Below are 27639 nucleotides of genomic sequence, written 5' to 3'. Positions count from 1 at the left end.
TCTTGTCGAACTTTGCAAGTAGAAGACAGCCAACCCGGCTGTGAGGCAATTACGATGGAGGCTCTCGCCTTGGCCGGTAATGTCCTTCAGTTCGTGGAATTGGGCACGAAATTCGTTGCCAAGGCATACGTTTTCTGGCGCAGTCCCGAAGAAGCTAAAAAGGAAACCCAAGAAATGAGCGACGTCGTGAGTCACCTGCGAACCCTTCTGGGGAAGATGGAAATCAAGCAGTATAACGAAGAGTTCCCGGAAATGGCTCGAATGATTCAATCCTGCATCGATGTGAGCCAGCAATTATTTTTACTACTGAGCCGATTGGAATGTAGCCAAACAAGAGGCAAGATGGATCGATTTGTGAAAAGTCTTGTGCATTCGACAAAGCACTTGGTTAAGAGGCAGGAAATTGAAGACCTCGAAGCCAGAATCTTCCGTCTCAGAGAAGCTATATCATTTCAAACAAACCTTCATGTCAGGTAAGAGTTCTTCTCGTCATAAGGGTGCTGGCTTTGAACTTCAGTAAGCTCATCATCTACAGGACACAACTAATGGAACTCAACCGCAATCTCGTGGATAATTACAAACATGTGGAAAAGGAAACTTCGCTGTCTCCCAATGCTCCCTTGTACGCCAAGAAGAATCACCTTCACGTGGAATTTCAGTTTATTCGGCAGTTTATGAGAGAAAGACCGGAAGACCAGCGTGCTTTTGGAGAAGAAGCCTTGCGTGAAATAGTCAACAGCCTTTCTGCTCTTTCTCCTCACTTTAAGCCATTCGAGAAAGCTCGGGGTCTTGTCCGAAGTCTGAATTTTGAGCAGATCTACGACCGAGAACTGGACATTCGGCAGGCTCATGATAACACCTTTCAGTGGATCTTTCAGGATTCGAGTTTGCGCTTCAACGAATGGCTCCAATCGGAACACGGCCTCTACTGGATCAGCGGAAAGGCAGGATCTGGAAAGTCAACGCTGATGAAGTTCTTGACGAACGATTCAAGAACACGTCAGAGTCTGAAAATGTGGGGTGGTGGCAACCTCATCATCGCCAAACACCATTTCTGGAGTGCCGGAACGTCGCTGCAGATGTCCCAGGAAGGGCTAATGCGCACGTTGCTTCAAGACATCTTCCTCAGACGACCAGATCTTTGCGAAAATGTGTGCCCGAAGCGGTGGAGTGAAACCAGCTTGCTGGAACCACTGCCATGGACCAGGGGGGAGCTGCTTGATTGCCTAATGAATTTGGGTAATCTGACCAGCGTATCTGAATATGGGAGGGATTCCCCGGTCAGGTTCTGCATTTTCATTGATGGATTGGATGAATACTCAGGCGATCACGCAGAGCTTTCCACATTGATGCACAGGCTGTCATCTTTTGATAACATCAAATTATGTGTCTCCAGTCGGCCATGGAACGAGTTTACAGACGCCTTCGGGCAAAGCCGTTGGAAGCTTGAGCTTCACGAACTAACTGAGAAAGACATCCTGCTCTTCACGTCTGAAAGTCTTGGAGAAAATGACAAGTTTCAAAGCCTCAAAACCAAAAGCCCAGGAGACGCAGAGTTTTTGATTGAACAGATATCCCAGAGGGCTCAGGGCGTATTTCTCTGGGTTTTTCTGGTCGTCAGATCTCTGCTAAGAGGTCTGAGAAACGAGGACGATTTGCCAACTTTAAATCGACGCATGTTGGAGCTTCCCAACCAGCTGGAAGAATACTTTGGCCGCATGCTAGACACCATCGAACCAGTCTATATGATGCCGGCGGCACGAACCCTTCTAATGGTTTCTCGCGCCAATGGACCATTTCCGATGTTGACGTTTCTCTTCGTCAATCTTGAGGGTCACGGCGGAGGGATCAGATCCGAAGCTTCCATCCCTCTGGGGCGTTGGCCGGATATTGACCCAGCTGCGAAAGAAATGTTACGCATCAAAAAGAAGCAACTAGTTGCGCAATGTAGAGATCTGCTGCATATCTCGACAACTTCGAATGAGCCGCAATTACTCGGCGAGAGGGTCGGACCTCTTCATAGAACAGTCCTTGACTACTTGAAGACGGACGAGGTGAATTCCCTTCTTCTAGCAAAGGCCGGTCAAGCGTTCGAGCCTTACCGAGCGCTGCTTGTTGCGCACGTGTTGGAGATTCGCACCCTAGCTCGAAAAGCCGGTCTCATACACCTGAAGAATCATCTTTGCCGTTGGCTGGATGACGTCTTTGACTTCGCTATTGGGCTAGAGATTTGCACCGGACAGACGGATGTCGAGACCTTGGACGGGTTTGAGCGGTTTCTGAATACTCTCTTTGAGGAGTACCACTATTCCTCTTTTGAAGAGGGCATGGAGGCCTTCTTCAGGGTTACAGAGAACGCTTCTTCCTTCATTACACTCACTGCATATCGAGGGCTGAGATTATATGCGCAAGCAAAGGGTTTTAACCTTGATGATCTGTACGAGGATGCTGTTGAGTTTGAAGATGGGAATGATGTTGACAGGGTTCAGAGTCAGGTAAACGAATGCAATGGGGCTTTTGTGAGGAAGTCCACGTTCTGGAGTCGGATACGGAGTTCTCTTAGTATACTTTAAGCTTCAGACTTGGAGTCGCGTGCTGCTAGTACGAAATATGCGTAGCCTTAGTAGAATAAAGCTGATGTATTCAGCTGTAATACAAAGAATCGAACTATTTTGAACCATACATTGTGATGTGCGTCTCAAACGCCGTCTTATTCAGACCGTGATCTTCTCAGCGTTCATATCGGCGAACCCATCAGCACTTTGACTCTCAGCGTGTTGCATGGCAAAGCCGGCAGCGTAGTCTCCTGGTCCTTTAGCTCCATTTGGTACATAAAATCGTCTATCGAAACGAGACAACGTATACGTGTACACGACAATAATCTCGAGAACGTAGTTGAAGACGTAGTAGCATGCCTTCTGATGATACCACGCCGGGTCTGAAGCAAGCCGTGGCGTCGTGAAGTTAACGCCGATGCGAAATCCAGCGCCCAGGGTCAATAGCGCGGCGGTACCCAGGACCAAAACCATTTTCGTCCGGAGAGAGCCGCTGCCGAAAGGCTCTGGCTTCGTAGACTTTGGGAACGCAGCTGCAAGACCAACGATAGGGATCGGGAGAAACGCCAGTAGGGCGAGATAGGTGCCGGAGAAGAGCTGAATTTGTCGAGCCTTTTGGCGAACTGAGGTGTCGAGGGTGTAGAACGTGAGAACCGTCGGAACGATGGTCATGATCAGACAGGCCACAACGCAAAAGTACAGAAACATGAAGGCGAAGCTCGGAATCCGGTGCCAGCCAAATCGCGGATGCAGAGAGCGCAGGACGCGCTGGGCGAGAATGAGGTTGATGACGAAGAGGATCACGGTGCCGGCGCTGGCGAGGATCATTGCAGCGATGCCCAGGCTCGCGTTCGTCAACCGCTCCGCCCAGACGATTCGCAGGACCAGTGCTGCCGTGCGCGCCATGGAGAAGCCGAAAAGAACCATGGACGGGATGAATTTGTGGGCACGGGCTTGGTTGCGCCTGAATATCGTGACGTTTGCTACTGCTGAGCATAGGAAGAATGCGATCAGGACGGCGGAGATTGGGATGTCGACGGTTGAGGTTGGAGTCAGACCCAGAAGAGCTACCGTTGGTACATACGGCGGGCCAGAGGCCTTCTTCGTAGAGAGAAAGTGTTAGGCAAAACTTGAAGGCTGGAGACAAGCGAATGTTGTTTGATTTTACTCACCTGTTGTGCACTGCTCATCGTGGTTTATTCAGTATGCTTCGTTGTTGGGTTTTCTGAAGCAGATGCTGCGAGAAAACGCAAGAGATGATACAAGGACCGAATCTTGCAGACTTGAAAACATCAGAGGCCGGCTCATAAATGAGCAATATAAGCAATATATGGTCTTGATTTCGGATTTACCGTCACCGACATTATGTAAAAGGAGGCTGCGGAGTGGCTGCGGAAACAATCTTCGAGATTTCCCTGTCGTCGGGTCTGCAGCATTCCAGCCCAGCACCCCGGCCAAGATCGCTCATTACAGCGGCACCATCGACCAGTCATGACGCTTTCAGAAGGGACAAAGAATGCAGGTCTCGAAGAGGGCCCCACAATAAGATGATGGTCGGGGGTAGTTGACGTCCGCTCCGCCGTACAGGCTTACCGAATCGGTCCTGGGTCCAACTGAGATGGCTGCGCCGCTTGTGTATCGGCGCCTGGCTCATCCCGTGCCGGGCCAAAAGTCGTACACGTGCCGATTGAACGGGTCATGGGGGGGCTGGTCGGGTCGGAGTGTGGACTTACCGGCCTCCGACAGCAAGCGAGCGTGAAATGAAAAGGCCTCCGCGTTTCTGTAAATCATTTAGGTGTATTGAATCATTGGAAGTGCGCTTCATTGTTTAAAAACCCCTCTAGGTACCGCTTGCTGGATATGTATCAAGTAGTGGACACCCAAGCCATCGCGTTTCTTGACGAAGCAAACCAAAATATCACACCATGGTATCAAATTCTGTTGATGAAGGTTGTTTCTTAAATGTGTCTAAACAAAAGAGGTTATGTAATGACCGTGGTATCAACCCAAAAAGCAAAAGACCAAACCCATACCGAACAAAACTTGGAAAAAGACAACCGCCGTTTTCCTGGACCAATCTGTAAGACAGCCAAACCAAAGCCAAAACACCAAATTCAAACCCACCCTCCCAAGCTTTTCCAAAATTGCAAATATCCTATCCAAGCCCCACATGTATCCCACATCTTGTATAGTAAAAAGCATCGCTCAAGCCTTCGTCCTCTCACCCACAAACCCCTCAGACACCTCATGGCACAACTTCGCCACGCTCGCACTCCCCAAAATCTTCATCACAGACACATCCCTCTCGACAACCTTGTAAAACCACCCCCTCACCTCCACAGCAACAAGCGAGTCCATGCCGAGCTCGCCTACGCTATGCTCGCCCTTCACGCTCCCCTCGCTCTGGCCCAGCACAGTCTCAAGGTACCGCGCAAACCCCTCCGTCAGCACCTCCGCGACGGCATCCACCCCGCCGTCCACCACGCCGCGCAGCGTCTCCTTGAGACTCTGCTTGCCCTCGCCCTCCTCCGCGGCCGATGCGTCGTCCTCGACGGTGAAGTGCGAGAAGCGCGGGTCGCGGTGCCAGTGCAGCGGGTCCGGGTTGGCTGTGCTGTAGCGGCTCAGGCCGGTGGTAATGTCGTAGATCTGGCCGTCGACAGGGCGTCCCGTGACGATGGCCTCGAGGAACATGTGGTGGATATCGCGCTCCGAGATGGGCGGGTACCCGTCCTTCTCGAGGAAGGCGTAGATGTCGTTGCGCTCGCGGTGGAGAAGGCCGAGGCCGTAGATGACGCCGATGTTGAGGACGGAGCCGGGCAGGCCGCGGAGGCGGCGGTTGGCGGCGAGGCCGTTCATGTACTGCGGAATGTTAGCGGCGCTGAAGTAAACAGGAGGGGAAAGGGGTACTCACCATATTGGCAGCGGCGTAGTTTGACTGTCCTCCATGGCCACCGGGGGCAGCAAAGGAGGAAGTCATGATGAAGAACTCCATATCAGAGTCAGAGAAGATCTCGTCGAGATTGCTGGAGCCCACAGTCTTGGGGCGCATAACCCTCTGCCACGTGTTCTCGTCCATCTGCGCAAAGACGCGGTCGTCGAGGACCATGGCGCCGTTGATGACACCAGCGACAGGCGGCATCTCGGCGGCAAGCCTCTCCTTGAAGGCCCTCACGCTCTCGATGCTGGTGACGTCGAGCCTCTCGATGCGCACCTCGCAGCCCTTGGCGGCGAGATCGTCGATCCATTGCGGGTTCATGTTCGGGTTGCGGCTGGCGAGAACCAAGTGGCGCGCGCCGTGCTCGTAGAAGAGGTTGCAGAGGCTCTGGCCCATGTCGCGGGTGAGACCGACGAGGACGTAGGTCTTGTAGGGGCGGAGGAGCTGTGTTCCCAGGAGAGGCTTGGCGATGTGCTGAACGGTGCGGTCGGCGCGCCAGTCGAGGACCTGGAAGGGCTTGCCGCTGCTGGACTGGTCCAGGAGGCCGGGGACAGAGACAGAGTCGATGTTGGGAATGCCCATTTGGCCCTTCATTCCAGTCATGCTCTCCAATGCCTTCTCGATGGCGGTCTCCCAGATTGGCTCAATGTCCATGGAGTCTCCGAGGGCGACGACGTGCTCTGAAGTCAGGAGGGAGAAGCGGGAGTGGTACTCGCAGTTCTCAGGGAGGCAGTCGAGGATGGCCTCAGAGAGCTCGCTGCCCTCGGGGAGGAAGTCGATGATGGAGGCACCACCGGCGGGGAAGAGAGCCTTGAGCTCGCGGTTGCTGGCATAGGGGTGGATGTAGCGTTCGCCAGGGGTTCTGACCTTGATCGGGGTGGTGGTGCAGGAGATGACATTGACACCCTTTGGCTCAAAGACTTCCTTCATACACTCCAAGAGAACGGTGTCGGGCTCGAGAAGAAGGAGAGTCTGTCCCATCATTTCCTCTTCAAGAGAAAAGGTGACCAGATAGCGAAGGACAAGGCTGAGGAGGGTCTTGGGCTCGATGTTGCGATCTCCAAGAGGGAAGACGCAGGAGTTGGGCACCGTGACATAGGAAGAGTTGGCCTTGGTCATCGCCAGCGACTGCTCGCCGGTAGAGACGTCCTTACCAATGCAGACGTGAGAGGCGTACTTGAGGCCAAAGTTGATCACCTCCACAGAGCTGTAGTTGACCATGATGACGCTCTGGTCCGGGACAATAGCGTCAAGGATCTCGCCCTCGACAATGTTGGCAGTGTAGACCGCGGAGCCGTCAACAGATTGGGAAGAGACAATCTCGACACAGCTTTCGAGGGTGTTGACCTCGGAAGAGACGAGTCTGCGGGGGCAGTTGACTCGGTCGTTGCCCTCCTTCCAGGGGATAACTCTAGGCACAAGTCTGTGGCCCTGCTCCATGAAGATCTCGTTCTCGTGCGTCCAAAGCAACTCACTGTCCTTGCCGCCAACACGCAGCTCCTTCATGCTCAGTCGCAAGAAGGTCTCGGCAACGGCATCAACAGAGTCGCGTCGAGAGTCGAGATCGAGCATCTGCAGCTTCAAGCTGGGAATCTCGGCCAGCATGGAGCGCGAGAAACCATAGGTAGCAGCATGCTCAGGGTTGCCTGCGCGAGAGTTCATGGTGACCCAGAGCACGACCTTCTCGGGTGCCATGAGGGCGCGGAGAAGATCAAGACGCTCGGATGTCATGCTGCTCATCATCGGCTCGTCCAGGTCAGCGAGGAAGATGACATTGCTGACCTCGTTGAAGTAGGCAGGCTGGAGCGAGTCGAAATCGGCAACAATGTCGACCATGCTGCAAGCCGGGATCAGCTTCTGGTGGACCTCAGCCGCCAGATCGGCCGAGTTGGAGCCGGCGCCAATGATGAGAGTGTGTCCCGCCACCTTGGGCAGAGAGCCGTTGAACGGGTTCAGAGCAATCTGCTTGATCTCAGACTCAGCCTGGCGGACGATGAGGGAGAAGTCAGGGGCGAAGAACTGCTCGGCCTTCTTTGCGGCGCGGACAAAACCACACTCGTCCAAGAGATCGGGCCACTCGGGAGGAGTGAGGGGTGCGTTGACCTGGGCCCTCACACCGAAGGCGCGGCGAAGTCTGTCGCGGAGGGGGCTCATAGACTCGTGGATGAGGATGAGGAAAGCACCAGGCTTCATCAAACTCTGAACCTGCTTGAGCCTGTCACGCTGCTCGATGCCCTTTACCACCGAGGTATTCAGGACAACCAGGTCGAAAGGCTGAAGGGCCGAGTTGTCCTCAGACTCGAGGAGCTTGAGGTGCTCGGTGTCAATCTTCTTCTTGATTGCCTCAGGGCCTGAGAGTCTGGCGAGCAAGTTCTTCTCGGTCTCGGTGCCGATGGTGTAAGACACAAAGGAGCCCTTGAGACCACCAATGATGTGCTCTGAGAGGCCAGCCTCGGGGTCTGTAAGACCGAGCACTCGCATGCGAGGGTAGCGGTGAGCAATCTGAGAGACAACACGGCTGACGTGGGAGCGGAAGCGGTGCAGCTGCTTGGCCTCCTGGATGATGGTGGAAATCATCGCCGGCAGGACATCAGGAATGTTCTCTCCCAGCATGCGGATGAACTCCAGAGCATGGTAGAAAGGCGACTGGAGGATGAAAGCCTCCAATGACTCCTGAGTGTCGTACTTCCAAGGGCTGGGCTGAGCCTCAGACCCCGCGACCTTAGGTGCAAGAGGCGAAGTTGGCGGGGTGAAGAAGGTAGGCGGCGCGCCCATCTCCTTGATCGCCGACTCATCCTGAATGTAGAATCGCGCAACTCGCTCGCAGCTCTCAAGTAGGATGCGCTCAGTCGCGACGTCCTCCTTGCTGATGTCGGCAGTGACGATCTCGTGCTCAGGGTCGAAGTCCATGACAGTGTGCAGGTACAGCTCCTTGTCATCCTCGGGCTTCGAGTTGGCGAAGGAAGCAACCATGAGGCCTTCGACCTGGATCTCCATCTCGCCGCGGGTGTTGAAGATGCTCATGTCGCCGACGAACTTGGTCGTCGCGGTCTTGGTGCGCGGGATCTCCTGGGTAATGATGGAGTCAACAACCAGAGAGGCCCCGTCGGTAGGCTTTCCGTCGCAGAGCGCAAGGTTGAAGCGGATCTTCTCGATGCTTCTGGGCAAGAATGAAGTCCAGAGCGACTTGTCGCCCGGGGATGCGCAGGCGGCGAAAACGGAGTGGAAGCAGCTGTCGAGCGTCGCGGGGCTGACTCCCAGGCCGGTGGTGTCCGAGTCGTGGAACTTCTTGAGAGTGGCGGTGCAGAAGTTGTATCTGCGATCAATACCCTCGAGAGCGCGGAAGGGACCGGTGTAGTCCAGGCCAATCTCTGACATCATCTGGTAGAAGGCATCGGTGTCGGCTGGGAGGGTCTCGGCTCCGGCGGGGTCGCGCTCGGGAAGAGCTCCCTCAGATGGCTCGCCGAGGTAGATCCGCAGGTTGCCAGTGAAGTTCTTCTGCATAGGCGCAACACCGTCGGCATAGCAAGAGGTGATGGTGAATGTGCCATCGATAACCTTACCGGCCAGGCGGCCCTTGGTAGCCGGGGGCTGGATGCTGAGCGCAACGAGGATTTCCATGCCATAAGTGTTGGACTCGAGTGAGATTCCGCTCATGAACTCGAGGTCTGTCAACTCCACAACTGAAGCCGGGCGGCCGTTCAGAACAGCCTTTGCAGCATCCAACGCGAGCACGCAGTAGGCCGAGGCAGGAAGCAAAGCCTGGCCCTGGAACTTGTGGTGCTGGATCCAGGGGATGGTCTCAAGCTTGAGGATGTTGCGCCACCGAAGCTCGAACTCGGTGTCGTCGCGAGTGCGAACACCGAGAAGCTCGTGGGGTCCCTGCTCGCGGAAGTGGTACTGGTGAGCAATGCGCGACTCGCGGTAGTGCATCTGGCTGTGGTCCCAGGGGTAGGAAGGTAGCTCGATCTTGGACGACAAGAGGCCGGGCTGGGTTGAGTTGGAAGCCAGAGCCTTCCATCCAATCGCCTCAGGGCCAAAGTAGCACCATGTGAAGCCCAAGAACTCAGCGAAGGCGTGTCTATCGTCCTTCTTGCGGTCGAGGAGACCAGCGTACGAGAGCGCACCGCCGGTCGCGGCCTTGACAGTCTGCTGAACAGGACCCTTAAGAGCCGGGTGAGGACCGACCTCGACAGCACAGTCGAATGGGCCCTGAGAGCTCAGAGCGAGGTCGATAGCCTCGTAGAAAGACACAGCCTTGACCATGTTGTCCTTCCAGTAGCTTGCCTTGAGCTCGTCGGCGCTCGGGTCCGTGCCATCGGCGTAGACGCTAGAGACCCACACCGTTCCGTTCCGTTGCTTCGGCGCGATACCGCAAGCGGCCAAGCCCTGCATGTACTCCGCAGCCGGCTTCTCCATGTGGGCGGAGTGGTACGCCGTGTCGACGACCAGGAGACGCGCAAACTTGTTCTCCGCAGACAACTCGGCCTGCAGCGCCTTCACAGCATCGATGTCGCCCGACAGGGTGACGCTGGTCGGCGCGTTGCTGGCGGCAACCCAGATGCGGCCCTTGATGTCGTCGCGCTCGCAGAGAGCAGTTGCCTCGGCGCGCGTCATACCGACGGCCATCATCATTCCCTTCTGGCCATTCTTGCCGCCGGCAAGGTGGGCAGACATGCCGCGGTAGTATGAGATGAGCATGGCGTCGCGGGCAGAGAGGACGCCGGCGGCATAGGCTGCCGCGATCTCGCCAGAGGAGTGGCCAACGACAGTGTGGAAGGAAACCCCAAGGCTGGCGAGGAGGTCGATGAGGGCGATCTGGACCGCGGTGCAGAGAGGCTGGGAGAGGGCGGCGATGTTGATGCGGGAGGCGTCATCTTGGTGGATGAGTTCCTTGATGAGGGACCACGTTGGAGGGTGGGGGCAGGTCTTGAGAACATCCTCGAGCTTCTCAATGGCGCTGCGGTAGACGGAGTTGGAGTGGAAGAGCTTGCGGCCCATTCCAGACCACTGGGCACCCTGGCCGGTGAAGATGCCGAGGATCTTGGGCTTGTTGCCGTCGAGCTTCGCACGGACACCAAGCTCGGGGTTGGAGGAGGATCCAGCCTTGGAGAGGAGGTTATCCAGACCGGCAATGACTGCATCGCGAGAGTCGCCAGAGACGGAAACCCTGTAAGTCAGGGCGGAACGGCGGGTGTAGAGGTTGTAGGCGACCTCATCAGCCGATGTCTGGTTACCAACCATGAACTCTCTGGCGGAGCGGACAACTGCGACCAGAGACTTCTGCGACTTGGCGGAGAGAACCAGAGGCAGACCAACGCTGGGCTTGCTAGCATCGTGTGCGACGGAGAGCTTGGTGGCAGGGAGCTTCACAGATTGATCGAAGCGCTTTGCGACCTCGTTGTGGATGCTCGGCTCGTACCGCTCAATGATGGCGTGGGAATTGGTGCCACCGAAGCCGAAAGAGTTGACGCTGCCTCGCAGAGGCTGCCCAGTCGGGGCCTGGGGCCAGGGGATGAGCTCAGTGGCGATGCGAAGGTGGCCAAAGAAAGGTCGGACGCTCGGGTTCAGGGTCTCGAGGTGCAGATTGGGTGGGATCGACTTGTTGTGCATGGAGTGCACCACCTTCAGTAGGCCAGCCAGACCAGCGGCGCCTTCCGTGTGGCCGATGACCGTCTTGATGGACCCGACGACAAGCTTCTTGTCATCGCTATCAGCGGCAGTCGACGCCTCGTTCCCGAAGAATGCAGTAGCAATAGCCTGCGCCTCCCTAGGGTCACCAGCCTGGGTGCCCGTCCCGTGCGCCTCAAAATATTGGCATCGGTCCGCGGGGCTCTGGGAGTCGAGACCCGATCGGCGGTACGTATCCTTGATCAACTCGGCCTGGGCCAGGGGGTTCGGCATCGTGATGCCCTGAGTTCGTCCATCCGAGTTGACACCCGTCTCTCTGACAATGCTGATGATTGCGTCTCCGTCTTTCAGGGCTTGAGAGAGGGGCTTGATGAAGAGCGCGGCGAAACCTTCACCACGCGCGTATCCGTCCGCTCCAACATCCCACATCCTCGAACGCCCGGTAGGGCTGAGCATGTGCAGGCTGGACTCGGTGATGAACTGCTCGGGCGTGATCATCATGTTGGCGCCGGCCACGCAGGCCATCTCGCACTCGCCGGATCGCAGGCTGAGAACGGCTTGGTGGAGGGCGACTAGACTCGATGAGCAGGCAGTGTCGATGGTCATGGAGGGGCCGCGGAAGTTGAAAAAGTAGGATATCCTGTTGGAGAGGATGGCTCGCGAGTTACCGGTGGCGAAGTACTGGCTAGCGGTAATATCGTCGCGCTGGCATAGCGAGTCGTAATCGGCGGTCATCAGACCGGCGTAGACGGCGACCTTGCGGCCGGCGTATTGGGAAAGGGTGTATCCGGCAGACTCCATGGCTTCGTATACGACCTCTAGCACGATACGTTGCTGCGGATCGATAGCCTCCGCTTCCTTAGGCGTGATGTTGAAGAACCCTGCGTCCCATACGCGGTGGTCCTGCTCGAGGAAGTAGCCTTGGGTGGCGTTCGTGGCACCATGATACTCTCCATCCGGGTGATAGAAGCCCTCAACATTGAAGCGGTTGGCGGGAACCTTTTGTGTGAGATCTTTGGGGTTGGATAGGAGACTCCAAAGTTGAGAAGGGGAGTTAACATCGCCAGCAAAGCGGCACCCAGTGCCGACAATGGCAATGGGCTCTGACTTGGGGATCTTGTAGGAGGTAGACATTGCTGTCAGGGGTATCTCTAGGATGATTATGTATTATGGGAAGGAATAAAGGGTATAAGTGGTAGGGATGATGGCCTCAGGGATGAGATATCAAGGCGGAGAGAAGAGTATAATAATAGAGAAGAAGTTGAGTTGATGTGTTTGCTTCCAATAAACTGAATCATTTCGGGCGAAGAACGGGAAGGGATATATAGAATTTTCACTTACACGGCGAAGGGGAAAGGAGTCAACAGGCCCGCGGCATCAATCTCGCGATGTCTCCCTCGCAGACCAGCGTCGTCGGTATCATGACGCCTGTGCCCTTGCTGTCAAAAAAGCAAGGGGGCAGAAGAGACACACGCCCCCATCCGCCACGGTTGGGGTGGATCCAAAGGGGTGGAATGGGGCGTGTGGCGGTGGGAGAAGAACATTCGGCGTTCATGATGTTGGCAAGGGGTGGGTGGTTCGGAGTTCCGTGGCCGAACGTGTCTCGAACGGTCGCCGGGATTTGAGCTGCACGTTCGGCGGTCGGCCAGTTGCCCGGGAACGGGACTACTACTACCTAGCTAGCCTCCCGTCCAGCATCGCAGAGTCACTGGCGCCATCGGCTGTCGGGAGGCTTGATAAGAGACGCCTCTTCTTCAACGACGACCGACATGTGGTCTGTGTCAGGTCTTGGCTGGCTCGACGAGAACGGAAGCGTAACAACGTCGAAAACGGGGCTGGGTATTTTGCGGCCTCGGAAGCGCGCACCGGTCCGCAATCTTGGTACCAAAGTCAATGTGTGAGATTCAGTGCACATTTACCTCGTGGGGAAGTCGGGGTACTTGCATATGAAAGACGTTTTCTTTGTCTTGGTAGTCCAGTTTAAGTCTGGCTTGTTTCTCTTCTTCAACAGCGACGCCGAACTCCAACTCCACGCCAAACTCGATTCGTACACTTCTGCTAGGTGTATGGAGAGATGCGGCTTAAACGAACAATGGTATTATGTAACATGTGTAACTCCGATATATCTTCATCCGTCAAGGAAGGACTCCATGTCCTTACGTAGGTCCTTTAGTTCCTGTCCAAGACTCTCTTCTTGCCTCTTCAGGGCCTGGAATGAGACATCCACCACCCCAGAAAACATGGAAGTCGCGTCAAGCGTTCTTCCTGCTGGAGACTCTGCCGATCGCAGAGTCGGGTCCAGTGATGATGCTGCTCGCCGCATCTGCAAGAGAAACTCTTCGGCTAATTGAATCGTAAGAGACATTTGCAGTGAAGGCGTCGAGTCTACCGCAAAAGATCCGACAGTGACACCAGGGAGTTTCCATGACTGAAACAGGCTGGCCGGCTGCAAATGTCCTAGTTGAAAGTGAATGCAGCTGAACACCTTCTGGTACATGTCGAGGAGTCGAACATATGTGGAGAGAATGAAGAGGCAAGTCGCCGGATCCGCAAGTGAGTCGAGTCCCTTACTCGGCTGGTGCCTTTCCATGTCGCTAGCGGGGGAGGCGTCTTCGATCGGTGCCATCTCCGCAAGTATCTCGGCAAAGTGGCGCGAAAGTTTGAACATCTCGTCCACCGGGAAAGGCGTCATCATTGCACTGCCCTCTTCGGGACTGGATGCCATGCTGTATCGAGACGGCTCGTCAGAAGCTTCGGCCTGGTGTGGGAGGCTTGACGAAAGCTCGAAGAGCCTGGAGTTGACGTTGATGATCCGGGGCATCCACTCTTCCGCAGACGGTCCCGGCCCACCTGCAGCTGGTCGGAGGGAAATCTGCCTTGTCCTCTGCTTTGCACGTCTTCTCTGCCGCCTCTCCGGAGTGATGTCGAGTTGTTGACCAGGCCTGACTGATTGCCTGAAGGGGCCAGGACTACCAAGATAGACGTGGTTGGCTGGATCTGGCTGTGGAGCCACAGGTGACGTGAATGCCGACTCCGATGTTGCAGATTGCGGGGGACTCCACGCGTGAGAAATTGAATCTCCTGCCATGAGGTCTTCCATGCCACCGTGGAATGGCGGCGGCAAAGGCTGATTTGGCGCTGGGTTGGGGTAGAGGCTCGGCTGTCCAAAGCCAAAGTCGAAGTCGACAATGTCCAGCATGGCTTCTGGAGACACAGCATGATCCCCAAATCCAGGGTTCCCCGTGATAGAATCACCCGCTTGGGTCTTGACAATGGCTGCACAGTAATGGTCAGTAAGGGAGAGCCCCCCAGACAAGTCAAAGACACGAGACTCACACAGATCGGGTTGCACAACGTGGCTCCCACTGTTGGATCGCTGGCTTTTGGGCGACGGAATGCTTCTTCGTAGGATATCGCCTGTCGACTGCTGGTGGTGTTGCTTCCGATACCGCAGGGATGGGCTTGACTTGCATTGCGTCTTGAGCCTGACACATCGCTCGCAAGCTTCGTCACCGACGCGTTTACAGCTGAGCTTCTGCGTATGACATCGGTCGCAGGCCTTCCGATTCGGACCGTCAGCCATTGTCACTGCCATGGTTCGTTCGGCGTTGGCAAAACAAGAGCAAATTGCGAGGATTCCAGAGTCGGGGGGCGGTGTTTAGTCAAATAGCTCTGGGTCCATTCGAGTAAAGCAAAGTGGGAGGGATCCCTGGGCAATGAGACAAGAGCTTTTACATGAACGCAGGCTGCAGAGTGTGGGCAGGGGAGAGGTGTACCGCGTGTAAGATGTGTAAGCTAAGGTAGGAGAGAAGTACCAACTGACATCGACAAACACAGGTTGATCCATTCCTCGCCTCGACTATAGCCCGCTCGAAAAAGCATATGGGCGTCGGGCCGCTGCCATTGGACAACGTCGACTAGCCGTGGACGCCACGGTAAAACATGGGAACAGAGTGGACGAGGATGTTGGGCCTTGCTCATCGGACTTGGACGGGATGGTATCTGAGCTAACCTCCCCGGGACCATGGACTGGTCTGTGAACGGGGTGTACTGCAAAGGGGGGGTCATCAAGTACGCTTGCTCTTGACGGACGGCCAATGGGCACCTCCCCGGAGGCCCAGCACACTGGTACAGGCCTTCGTGACTTTCTCCGATCGAACCCCATTGCCATGGGATGAAGGACGATGCCTGAAAGAAGAAAAAAAGCACTAGCTCAGGAATACGTCGCGCTGCCCCCGAGTCTGTGCTTCAAGCATGCCCTGGGGTCTGAACTGAGAAGTTCAAGGGTAAGTTGCAAGGGGCCGGGAGATCCACCAGGGTCCTGGATGTGGAGCAGATGAAACCTCGAAAAACGAAGTTTGAACAGAGAGATTGGACTGCTGAGGCACAGCAAACGACAAAGAAAGGACGTCAGAAGAGAGAAAAGATGTGAAAGGCTTCTTCATCATGACGGCTCACATCCGCGAGGCGTGGCGTCTGTTTGACCCTCTAACCAACCCACTGCTTGGGGCCCCCCCAAGCTCTTCCCCACCACCGTGCGGTATGGCCCTGGGGGGCAGTGGTCGACAGGGGGCCATCGGGTATGCAGAAGTGGCTGCAGAGAGCAGCAGCCACGGGTGAGGATTGAATGCCAAGACCCGGCTGGTAAAGCCAGGTTTGGTGATCATGCACGACGGCTCCTCGCTGGCTTCCGCGTCTACCGCTTGTCGTGGAGAAACGGTGCGACTTCGATGCCGTGCGACCCCGTCGATTCAAAGACTCAGCAACTAGCCTCGCGACCGAGGTATGAGAGGGACGCCTCGCGTCAGCGGACCCGGGATGGCAGAGATAACGGTGAAGGCCGGCCGCCTCTCCCACTGCCATTGAGCCGTCCGCTGTCCTCCTAAGCAAAGTCTTTGGGACGTTGACCAGCCTGCCGTAGGGCCCCCAGATGGACCCTCTTAGTCCCCGCGGCCGCCGCTGGACTCGAATTGGAGCCAATAGAGATACAGTACCTGGGAGTAGAACAGTCCAGACTCGACAATATCTAGAAGTGATGATTCTAAGCTTGATAATGGGTCGGGCAAGCCTAACGGCGAAGGAGCCATGGATGTGGTCAACATTAGGTCGGATAATACGTGGTTGCGGACCTCACCCGTCCGCACAGCCACATTTGAGGTTCGTGATGTTTGCTTGCCAAATTGCGAATATGGGAGGCGGGGAGACGTTGAAGGTGTTTGCTGGATGCTTCCTGGCGTTGTTTGTTTGCACAAATCTCTCCCGGGCCATGTTGGAACCGACAGGCCGGTCCTGCCAGGGTACCCTTACCCAGTATTATCTGCCCCAAGATGCGACAGTGACAAAATGTGATAAGTCTCGCTCTTCGATCCCTCCTGGGTTGGATAGATGGTCACATCTTGGAATGATCCCAGGTGAGACCCGCCTAAGGCGAGTGAGGGTGAGGAGGTTCCGACGAGGCGAATCTGCCTGCCCTGACCAGATCACCCGGCGAAGTCGGGAATAGCACGAGCAGAGCCGTCCCCGACGATGGCAAATCAGAGGCCTGGTGACAGCATCTTCATCGGAGGAAAAGCAATGTCGTGCACAATTAGGCGGTCATAGTGCTAGGTGGCCTTGAGCTAGGAGGGAACCATGCACCGAATGGCCGTTGAATAGGGCCCGTTGTGGGTTCGAGTAGGTTAGATCGATAAGGATACGGCCGAGAGTATGGCAGGAAGGCGCCGTCTCTTTGTCGCGCGGGAAGACCAAGCAAGCGCATCTGGCGAGCATTGGCGGGCGTGAAGGAGTGTCAAGAGGTGAGAGAAGTCGGTGATGGCTGCGCGAGAAAAGAGTCGGTTGAAACGCCGTCGAGATGAGTAACGTGCATTCCATTGACGTGATGCCGGATTGGGAAGCCTGCAGATCTAGCGCCATGTCTCGAGAAGCTGAGGACGCGATGTGGCTAAGAGCTAACAGGGGGGATTCACGCCGCTACCCCTCAAGGCAGACCCTGGCGGCCTGGCACCCGCGGGACCATCTTCAAATCCGGACGTCAGAGGGCTGCACGACCAGATGGCTTGAATAGTATGACGACAGGCTGAAGAGGTTGATGGCTAGGCTGTAGCAGGATTCGGTGTGTGTCGTTGAATCCTTGCAAGTTGGCTCGATGGGGGTAGGCAGACGATTCGGCGATGCTGGCTTTGGGAGTCGTCGTTTGACATTGGCTATTACGGCTCCTGATGGAGAGACATTTTTGCGTGCGGTCTTTACTCGAAGGACTACCGAGAAAAGGTACGAGGACCTAGTCGCGTCGCACAAGATGGGACTGGCGGAAGTGTCCGCGTCGCCCAGACCCGGACTCGTGGCAGCCCCTGAAGGCCGCGCCGGAAGCTGGTCTCTGCACCGACCGACGCCGACCGCATCGCAGCGGGACCTGTTCATGTTCGGCGTCGTGTAACACCGGGTGACGTTGAGCTGGTCTGTCCATCTGGGGCATGACGCCTTTGATCGGTGCATCTCGTTCGACATCTCTTTGAACGAGGCAGAGCCTTTGTTTTGCGAGTCCCGAATTGCGAGCGACGATATGAAGAAGCGGCCGTATGCTAATGATGGGCCTGGCTGACCTGGGAATTCGGGAACTGCACAATTGCTGCATAGTAATTATTGAAGGACCATAACAGACAGAGCAGCGTCGCAGCCAAGCAGGGCGCAAATGCGGGCCGTCCCACGGAATGGCCACAGAGAGGCAACGGAATGAGCATCAGATCATGCGACCCGGTGCCGCTCAAACACGACTCAGGGAAAATTAACATTTGACAGGTCCAGCTGGGCACCGCAGGATGATGTGCATGTGTGTGGCAGGCCATCTAAGTGACAGTACAGTGACAGGATGCAAGGTGGGCTGCGTGCGTGAGGTTGTGTTGCGTTGCAGTCGTGACAGCAGCCCTCCCTTTCGGACTTGGCTTTTGTCTATCGATTTTGCGACTCTTGATCCATAGCTCGATTCTTCAACCCCGGCACAGGCAGGAACCGCTGAAGTACTGCACTGCGACATGGAGGGAACGATATTGACGGCGACGGGCAATATCGACGGGGGATGCACCCAAACGAGCATCGCGGGCGGCGATTGACAGCGGCTCGGCGCATGCTAGCAACCAGTAGCCGGGATTGACAGCTGAATGGCTGCGTCCGTGGGGGAAGCTGGCGACTGTGCTGGGCTGGGCTGGGATGGACAGTCTCCAGCGTCGGGCTCGACGGCGGTTCGGCGATGTTGGGCAACGCAACCCGCAGGAAAAGGAGAACGCGCCCGCCGGCCGGCCATGAAGCCGTGATTCCAGATATGACGAAAAACGCGAGGGGTCGGTTGGGGAGCCGGTCATGAGAGGGCATTCCCGGATCCACCATTCATCCGCCAACCCTCCGGCTGGCGTGTGAATATCAGCGCAGCACGATCCAGACCAATCCCAGTCTGGGTCGGTCGGCGAGTTCTCCCCCGTGATGGAGGGCGATGAGATGATGGGCGGATAGAGTTTGAGTACCGGCATTCCAGGATTGCCATTCAGAGCAGGTTGACAGGGGACGGCAGATGAGGGGAGGGTACCGAGGAATGCTGGTGACTCTTCCAGAACTCTGGCCGTCTCGTCTATCTCTTGTGATTTCTGTCGTTTTCCTAGCCCCTGGAATGACGGTGATGGGCGAGGATCGTGGCCGAGCAAGACATGGCCGAGCAGGGATTCAGTGTATTCCGGAGGTGTTCCGGCGACGCAGTGTCATTGCGTGGGTAATGCCTGGACGATTCTTGGGCGAAGGCCCTTGGGGCAATCGACGGTTGGGGGGAGGATGGGCGATGTCAGATATGACGAAGCAGAAGGGCGGCGATGCCGTTGAGGCCGTAGCGTGCAAATCTCTGCGAGATGTGCGAGGGAGCAGGATGCGGGCGGCCAGGACTGCCATGTCGCGAAATGGGCCTTGACTGGATCGAAAGAAGAGGAGTGTGAGGTCGAAGAAGAAGCAAAGCATCGAGAAGAAAGTTTGGTGGTTCCAGATCGATGGGACTCGCAGCGCCCGGGTCGAAGGTCCCCTGTTCCGCAAGCCCTGCGGCCCTTGTTGCTGCAGCTGCTGGTACTGACTGACGCTGGGTGCTGATGCCGGTCAAGCAGCTGCATGTCGAGGCGGCCCCTGTTTGCTGCAAGGAAAGAAAGCCTAAAGCGACCGGGATATGGGCGATGAAGAAACAACGGGAGGAATCGCTCGGTACCAAACAAACAAAAGAAGTGGAAAATATGACAAAGGGAGAGTACGAAGTATGTGGAGGAGACGATGCGATGAAGCAGGGCAGTTGAGCAGGAAGGAAGCAAGCAAACACGATTCATCAATGCGACAGAGCGGGGAAGGAAGGGGAAGGGAAAGGGGAAGGAGCGGGCGGAACGGGATCGCGGACCCCCGCCTGCCTCATTCACATCTCAGTGTTCACTTCGGCCGGGAAGGAAGGAAAGCGGGACACTGCACCGCACCTACCTTACCTGCCCAAGAAAATCAAGCAATTACTCACTCGCACCTGCCTCCCTGTGATGTGCTCCTTCTATTTGCGCGGGAGTGCACCTGCCCGAACGAACTGTTTACCACCTACCGTACCTAGGTAGGTGCACCTGCCCGGTGCTCCGTGCTCGCTCCTGCCTCCCCCCGTCCGATCAGCTCGATCCCGTCCCGGAAGGCGGTACGGTGGCGGCCTGGGATCCCATCGCCCTTTCCTCTTTCCGGGTAGCGCGAGGCCGGCACATCGGCGCTCCGGGTCCCCGGGCACGTGGTCTCACCAATCACGGCCGAAGCAGACCTCCTCGCAGCAGACTGGACGCAGGCACCTGCCTACCCGTGACCTACCTACCTTACTTCGCGCCTTCCCACCTGCCTCGGGCACATGATGAGCAACAGCACAGGTGAACCCCTGAGCCGATCGAAGCAATTTATTGACCCAACAAATTCCCAAATTCCCGACTTCAACACCATCACCTCGGCCTTGGGTCCATCACAACTCACAACTCACCTCTCGCCCCTGCCCTGCGACTGCCCTGGCTTTCGTCGCATCTCACATCTGACGGTCCAGCTCGATGGAGATGGCCTCTTTCCCGGAATCGCGGACGACGCCCAACCGGATGGGGGGACCTGAATCTTGCATCCGCATCTGCATCTGCACCCTAAGGTACGCGTCGATGACGATCGAGCATCTGATCTGGAGCAGCCTCATCTTCCACGCCCTCCCTGCTTCTTCCTCCTCTGCCCTGCCGGAAACCCAACCGGATCCCCCGTCCGCCGGGGAAAGAGGCAACCTGAAGCCGTCCGCCGTACCTGATCGCCTGGTCCCAGAATCGTCGTCACAAAATACACGATTCGCTCTTCCCAAGCCAAGTCTCTCTCTGGTCGTTGGCTACTTTCGCCTAGCTCTGCGAATAAGCAACGTTCTTTTTGACGAGTGATACGATTTCTCCCCCTCGTGTCACCTTACCCAGTTTATTTTTGGCCACACTCCCGCCCTCCTCCCGTCTTCCTGAGCCAGCGCCCACCCCCATTCCTTTGCCTCGTCCTCCTCACCCGCCCTCGAGCGGCTGATACCCCGACGAGCCAGCCGTCCAACGGCCAGCTAACTGCCAATCACCATTAATTGGCCGTTATTAAGACAGTTGGCACGAACGAGTATCTTGGCCGTCTTATACTGAGCCATACTAATTCTCAAGGATGGACGTTGCTCTCCATGTGGCGCCGTTTGATGAGACGAACGACGAGCGTTGAGCCCGCCCGTCTTACGGTCTCGTCTCATCCCGCGCTCCCACTCGAACTTTCAACTTCATTCTTCAGCCATCTCATCTACACGCAACACGACAGGGTTCGATCTCGCATCTAGAAGCCTCCGAGTCAAGCCTGAGCGCTCGATCGTGAAAATTTTTCCAACTTGAAAGAAATTTTTCAGCGCCCAAAGAACTCATCGCCCCGAAACAGCCAGGCTGGGGAAAAAGCAAACATCAACTCCAACACCGCGCTCAACCGAGGGAGAGCCAGGCACCCAAACAAAAACGACCACCACAAGACAAAAAAGTAACCAACGTTCAACCCTTTTCTTTCGTCACTTATACGAGATCTCCAACAAGGGAAGCTCTCTAAAACCTGTCAAAAATTAAAGTTCCAAAATTTGAGAGAGGTATCTGTCTATCTGTACATACATCCAAAGCAAGGCGCGCACCAACATGGGAAAAACAAACAATGTTCGAACAAGACCACCGCCCCGCTAACGCTTCATCCCTCGCAAGATCCCCGTCACGGAACTTTTCATCCTGTCTGACTCAATACTCAAATCATCGCAGCCTCAACTTCAGGCGACGTCACCGGTCGCAAACAGCTCCAGCTTGACTCTCTCCCTCTCGACACCCATGCCCTCGAGCGCATCTCTCACCTTGAGCATCCATTCCTTCGGCCCGCAGACAAAGTACTCGGTCCTCTTGTCCGCCAGGCCGAGCTCTGCCGTAGGCAGCTTTGCCAGATCGAGGTGCTCGTGGAAGTCGTAATGGTGACCCTTCTGATCCCCCTCCTTGACTTCGTTCAGGAAGATGTGAGCGCTGACATTCTCCCTTTGACGGGTCAGGTCCCTGACATGCTTTGCAAAGACCAAGCTGGAGCTGTTGCGCGCCGTGTGCACCCACTTGACGGGCCTGTTTGGCGTCTTGCTCTCCGGGCTGAGCACGGTGTCCATGATGGCCATCAGCGGGGTGGCGCCGACGCCGGCGGATAGGAGGACCAGCGGCACGTCGGCCTTGTCGGCCTGTGTCACGTCGAGGAAGAACTCGCCCTGGGGATGCGACAGCTCAACCTCGTCGCCGACTTGGTACTCCTTGTGCAGGATGTTCGAAATCAAGCCCGTGACCAGACCCTTGCCCTTGTCCTCCGCACTGCCGTCGATCACCGTCGCCTCGCGCTTGACGCTGATGCGGTAGTAGTCGCCCGTATGCGCGTCGCTGAGCGAGTACTGCCGGGGCTGAGTGATACCTCCCAGCTCGGGTACGGGGACCTGGAGAGAGATGTACTGGCCAGGCTTGAACTTGGGCAGCGGCAGCTTGCCGTCGACGGGTGCAAGATAGAAGCTGGCGACAACGTCGGATTCGTCGATGCGCCGGATGATCTTGAACTTGCGCCAGCTTGTCCACGAGCCCGCCTCGCTGTACATCTCGGCCTCGCGACCGATGAAGACCTGCGCAAGCTGCGCATACGCCGCCGTCCACGCGTCGGCGATCTCTGGCGTGAGCGCATCCCCCAGTACCTCCCCGATTGCCTTCATCAAGTGGGTTCCGACGATGTCGTACTGCTCGGGGCGGATGTACAGCGAGGCATGCTTGTGGGCGATGCGCTCGACGGCGCCCTTGAGCTTCGGCAGGTCGTCAATGTACGTCGCATAGGCCAGGACCGAGTTCGCGAGGGCGCGCGGCTGCTCGCCGTTGGCCTGGTTGCGTAGGCTGAAGACGTTCTTGAGCTCTGGGTGGGTATCGATCATGTCCTTGTAGAACAGGGTGGTGATGGTCTCGCCGTGGACCTTGAGGACGGGTGCCGTCGACTTGACAATGTCGATTTGTTGTTGCGTGAGGCCCATCCTGGCAGACGAGGTTGCAAAGCTTCGATTGATGAGTCGTTGGTGGCGGACCAGACGTGGCAGGAGACGAGATGTCTTGGAAAAGGCAGACATCTACCAGATGTGCGTTGTGAGGTAAGTAATGTATGATGATGAAGCCAGTGCTTCGGTCTGATGTTTCTTATCGTCCGTGTGTATGGAAGACGGCTGTCTAGATTCTGATGAGTGGTGGTGACACACTTTCCTTCCGTTTCATCGTTTCAAGCCGGGACACTGGCTTTATATCATGAGGCGGAAATCCCATCGGCTTGCACGACTCATCACCATCCATCTTACGCATCTTACGATGATACCCCCGTGGCCCCGAATTGACAAATATCAGAGCGCTCAGTGGTCCCGATGGAAAGGTCCACCTGCCCGCTCCGGAGACTAAACCGCGGAGGGTAGAATGGGCCAAGGTGCCGCGAGGAAACAGGGACCAAAAAACTGGATATTCCGTAACATCCTCTTGCCGTGGCCTGACATCGGACCGTCGTAGAGTTTGTGCATCTCCGCGGCGGTCGGGGCCGGGCCCACCCTTGTTCAGGCACGCCTCGTGGCGGGTTGACTCTGCGGAACGGCCGCCTGGCGGGACGCTTAGTGGGCTTCCGCTGGTGGGACGGGTGGCTGTTGCATTCTGGATTTGGTGCCTTTGTTTGGTACTTTCATGAAGCGGTGATTTACTCTGTACAGCGATGTTTATGCGCGGCAGTTTTGAAGACTTTGAGGTCTTGATGATCTGCTGTGGGGATTCTGCGACTTCACATGCCATTTTGCAACGCTGCAATTCGTCATGCAAGATCTGACAGAACCCACGGCCTCTGCAGTCTGAGGTAAGAGCCCATGCACGATGAGAGACTAAATGCCAGCAGCCAAAAAGGTTTCACGGGAGAAATGGCGCCAGAATAATTTGAAGGAGTGGCGGCCACGGTCGTTGGAAGCTCTCACCAAAAGCTGCTGCATTGGCTGGCAGTCGATCTCGAGCGTTCTGTTACTCAAAGGGCGCGCGCCGGTGCGACGAAACCACCACATGGCACCCAGACACCCACGCGACCGAAGGATCACCAAGCTTCAGCTCCCTATTCAGCCCCAGCTTTCGCCTCCAAGACGTTGAGCGAAATTGCCTTGTCTCTGACTCTCCCACACTTTGTTTCAAAGTTCTAAAACAATACACAATTGTCGCACCGCCACTCCCGCCAGACACTTTCCAACAAGCCACCTTGTTGTGTATGTTCTACCCTTATTATGTGTGCATGTGTGTACATACCTACGTGTGTGTTCCTGTAACGCCTGAAGGCAAAGACATTGATCACCCCCAATAAATTGAAAGGGAATTTTCAAATGAAAACATCCGCCTCTTGTTCGCCTGCGTACCTGCCCCAGGCTGTTGGGCCGCCATCCTCTCGCACGTAAAAAGGTTCCGTGTTACCGAGGCGGACGTGATATTCCCGCACAAAAAAACAACAAACGAGGGCTGAACTGGAACAGCATGGAAAAACCGCACATGGCATCATTGCACATGTGTACCCATGGACAAGGTTCCCGGAGAAGCTTCATTCGTTTTCCTTCGGGAGTAAAAATGCGTCATTCCAAATCATGTTCATCATAGGACAATCCAAAAAGACGTGAAAACTTTTCGCAAGCAAGATGATTGAGATCTGGACCCGTCAGCCGGTGGGATAGGACGACATTCCGCGCGCGCGCAAGAAGCATCCATCGATGGCAGCAATGACAGCACAGCACGGCGGCCAGTCCCGCGCCATCAGCCCTGGAAGCCGATCGCTGGGTCCCGTCCCACGCCGCAGCAGCGCTGTTCCTGGACCGCCTCGGGAACCAAAACCCGTTTTCCGCCCCTGCCACGCGCCCAAACTGCGCCGACAAAACACCTACACTGCTGCCGCTGACATAATGTCCCCCGCGGAAACGAGGAACTTTTCGGAACGGCGTGAGCTACAGCGGTTCTTGGAGGCTTACCTCATACAAACATGCATCGTGGTCACGTTCCCCAGGTAGGTGAGAAAATGTCATCGCCCGGCCCGCCCCGGCTGGCTGAGGTTCTCCGCGGAGCTGGGAATAGAAGAGCATAACGGGGCTTTTGATGGATTCTGTGGACATGCCATTAGTTGCGTGAGCCGCAATTGGACCCTGTGAGTTGTGAGAGGATGCAGTATGTACGCTGAGCTTTTGATGCACTCTGGTTTGTGTAGAGCTAAGCCAGCCCGTGGACGTGGACGTGCTCCGGAGGGCGCGGCGGTCGAGATCAAGACGTGGATCAGTAAACTTAACGTGAAGGAAGAATGTTCCAGATATATCTCTGATTGTTAGAAATCTTACGGTTTGACATCCTCAGCTCCTTCACGCCCTCCGGCGGATCCGTGTGAGGATTGTGCGATCAACATGCAGAGAGTGCTCGGGTTTTGCATTTGTTTCCTGGAGTATTTGATATTGGATCTCATCAGCGTTTTCCATAGTATTAGGATATATGCGGAAGCATTATTTATATATGACTACCTACGCTTCGTTAGGGTTGGATATGGGAGGGTTGTGATATTGTTTCCGCGGCCACCCAGTGATTGATGTTTCTTCCTATTCTTATGAAGGCCGTGCATATATATATATAAATGTCACCGTGAATCATGCCTCTGAAGTCATCATATACGTTAAAGCACAAGCTGAGCTGAGTGCATAAACGGCATCATGATATATTCCGCGAAGAAGTCCTGCAAACTCTATAGAAACAAACACATTCATCATCTCAAACCCTCTAAACTCTCACGGCCTCGGCTCCCAATCCCAATACCCCTCCTCATCGCGCCCGGGCGCCCCCCTCCCGCGTCCCTCCATCGTCGTCCGATTCTGACAGCTCGGGCTGTAGTGATCCCCCCTCATACCAAACGGCCACATGGCAACGAAGCAGACCTCGTCCACCGCACAGCCAGGCCTGCACTTCTTCCACCCGCTCCAGTTGAGATACTCCTTCAACCCCTTCATCACCTCGCGCGCTTTCTCGACCGCTGCCCCGAGCTCGCCCCCGGCCCCGTCGACAGCTTCGCTCATGGCCTCCGCCGAGAACGCAGCCGCAAGCTTCGGCGCAGCGTCAACTAACAACCCCCGCGCAGAGTAGAGATCCCCGCATATCCTTTGAAGAACAGTCTCGACAGCCGTGTGGGTGAGGCCATCTTCGATCGTCCACTCGTCCCTCACAACCTCCGCGGGCGCGAGATACTGCCTCACGCACCTTTCCTTCGCGTCCCCAACCATCCCCTTCACCTCCACGTCGTACTCATCTCGCGGATACATCAGCCAGCTGTTCGTCACAACCAACACCTGGCTCACGAACCCCTCCTCATCAGCCCCATGCTCCCCCTCCTCCGCCAGTGCCCCGATTCGGTCCGCGAACCTGCTCACCACCATATCAACAACCCCCTGCCACTCAACCACTCCCCCCTTATCCCCCATCGCATTCTCCCTCACCCGCTCCATCATCGCCTCCCTCACGCCCTCCTCCAACCTCCCCAACCGCGGCATATCCTCTCTTGCCGGATTGCTCACATTCACAGGATACCACAACCCGCTCACCATGCCCCCGAACCCCACCCTCACCCGCCCGCCCCCGATGCCATCATACCTCTGCCCGACCGCCCTCGCCCACTCAAACATCGGCATGCCCCCCGCGCTCACCCACTCCTCGCTCCACGGCCGCCGCAGCACGCTCACCAGGTCCAGCCCGTCGGTAAAGTCGCAGTAGATGCTCTCGAACCCAATCTCCATCCGAATAACCCCGTCCAGCCCCCACGACCTCACGAGCGCGCATATATCCCCCGCGCGCTCGAACTCGCCAAACTTGGGCTGGTCCACCACCCCGCGCAGCAGAAAGTCCTGCGTGTCGAGCGTGCCCATGTCTGTCTTGCCCGCCGCCATCCCGTCGATGTACAACAGCTTCAAGTCCCGGTTCGCGCGGTAGGTGTGGAAGTACCCTCTCATATTCTCCATCGGCGGCGGCGGCGGTCTCTCAGGCTTCTTCTCATCCCCATCCCGTAACCTCCTCTGCCCCTCCCCGTCTCCCCTATTCTCCAAACCCGTCGGCGGCTTCCCATTCCCAGGCTTCGAAGGCGGCCTTGGCGCAGGCCTCCCCCCGCCCCTCCAACTCCTCGCAAACCCCTCCGAATGCTCCATCTCAAACGCAAGCCACTCGAACCCCTCGGGCGTCGAGTTCCCCCTCGCCCCGTGGAACAGCATCGTGCCCCGCGGCACCGTCGCGGGAATCACCGCCAGCCCGTTGTGATGGATCGAGCTGCCCCACTGCCTCATCGCAGAATGCACCGCGTTGAAGATATGCGCCGCGTTCTCGCGTGCGTGGTGCGCGCTCGGGCCAAACTCTGACGGCGCCGGAGGTTGCGCTGGTGCCGGTGCCGAGGCCGATGCCGAAATCACCGGCGATAGGGTGAGTGCCAGGATGGCCGTTGATGAAAGCCGCACCATCTTCGTTGTCCTGTGTCGCGCGAGATGGGAATGAAGCGACGTTCGATAAAACCTGTGCAATCGAAAGAAACAAAAGAAAAAGAGAGAAACAGGCAGTCGAGAAACGTCAGATTACGTCCCTAGGCTTATCTATCACTCCGGAGGATCAGCCTAGCAAAAGACCCTGGACGCGTGGCGTCCCACGAGTGACTGATTCGCGGTGAGACTCGAGATGTTGCGCAATCCGAGGGCCGACCGGGGGCGCGAGTGGACTCGTCGGAAACCGGCCAGCGGGCTGTCACCTGCTGCAGCCTGGGATCACCCCGGCTGGATCCTGCAGACGGCCAGACCCTTTGTTTGCTCCTGCGGAGGTTCAGAACTTGTGGAAAATCATCACTGGGAAGGATTAGCCGCAGCCTGAATGGGTA

General features: G+C 56.5%; 6 protein-coding genes across 6 annotated transcripts; 1 reads left to right on the top strand and 5 right to left on the bottom strand.

Annotated features, from left to right (window-relative positions):
* Positions 1 to 54: 54 nt before the first annotated feature.
* On the top strand, positions 55 to 2573 carry CGGC5_v014384 (uncharacterized protein; the record flags this gene model as incomplete). Its single annotated transcript, XM_066153084.1, has 3 exons — positions 55 to 282; positions 382 to 473; positions 536 to 2573. 3 exons carry the CDS (start codon positions 55 to 57, stop codon positions 2571 to 2573), a joined length of 2358 nt encoding a protein of 785 aa, XP_066007555.1.
* A 141-nt stretch (positions 2574 to 2714) lies between these two features.
* Positions 2715 to 3745, bottom strand: CGGC5_v014383 (uncharacterized protein; the record flags this gene model as incomplete). Its single annotated transcript, XM_032023139.1, has 2 exons — positions 2715 to 3653; positions 3728 to 3745. The coding sequence occupies 2 exons, from the start codon at positions 3743 to 3745 to the stop codon at positions 2715 to 2717; spliced, it is 957 nt and encodes a 318-aa protein (XP_031880115.1).
* A 1015-nt stretch (positions 3746 to 4760) lies between these two features.
* BOA6-0 (Reducing polyketide synthase BOA6) lies at positions 4761 to 12255 on the bottom strand (the record flags this gene model as incomplete). Its single annotated transcript, XM_032023137.1, has 2 exons — positions 4761 to 5414; positions 5467 to 12255. The coding sequence occupies 2 exons, from the start codon at positions 12253 to 12255 to the stop codon at positions 4761 to 4763; spliced, it is 7443 nt and encodes a 2480-aa protein (XP_031880113.1).
* Positions 12256 to 13249: 994 nt separating this feature from the next.
* On the bottom strand, positions 13250 to 14968 carry CGGC5_v014381 (Isoflavipucine cluster transcription factor; the record flags this gene model as incomplete). The annotated part of the gene is made up of 3 exons (XM_032023136.2): positions 13250 to 14397; positions 14458 to 14680; positions 14945 to 14968. The coding sequence occupies 3 exons, from the start codon at positions 14966 to 14968 to the stop codon at positions 13250 to 13252; spliced, it is 1395 nt and encodes a 464-aa protein (XP_031880112.2).
* Positions 14969 to 21463: 6495 nt separating this feature from the next.
* hmp-1 (Flavohemoprotein) lies at positions 21464 to 22732 on the bottom strand (the record flags this gene model as incomplete). The annotated part of the gene is made up of 1 exon (XM_032023134.1): positions 21464 to 22732. The coding sequence occupies one exon, from the start codon at positions 22730 to 22732 to the stop codon at positions 21464 to 21466; it is 1269 nt and encodes a 422-aa protein (XP_031880110.1).
* A 2790-nt stretch (positions 22733 to 25522) lies between these two features.
* Positions 25523 to 27232, bottom strand: CGGC5_v014379 (Uncharacterized protein; the record flags this gene model as incomplete). The annotated part of the gene is made up of 1 exon (XM_032023133.1): positions 25523 to 27232. The coding sequence occupies one exon, from the start codon at positions 27230 to 27232 to the stop codon at positions 25523 to 25525; it is 1710 nt and encodes a 569-aa protein (XP_031880109.1).
* Between the last annotated feature and the right edge of the window lie 407 nt (positions 27233 to 27639).

The sequence above is a fragment of the Colletotrichum fructicola genome, assembly GCF_000319635.2.
Source record: "Colletotrichum fructicola Nara gc5 chromosome Unknown KSG_Nara_v1_contig09, whole genome shotgun sequence".
Taxonomy (NCBI): Eukaryota; Fungi; Ascomycota; class Sordariomycetes; order Glomerellales; family Glomerellaceae; genus Colletotrichum; species Colletotrichum fructicola.
The sequence above is the reverse complement of the archived record's forward strand: the minus strand, read 5'-3'. Positions and strand labels throughout refer to the sequence as shown.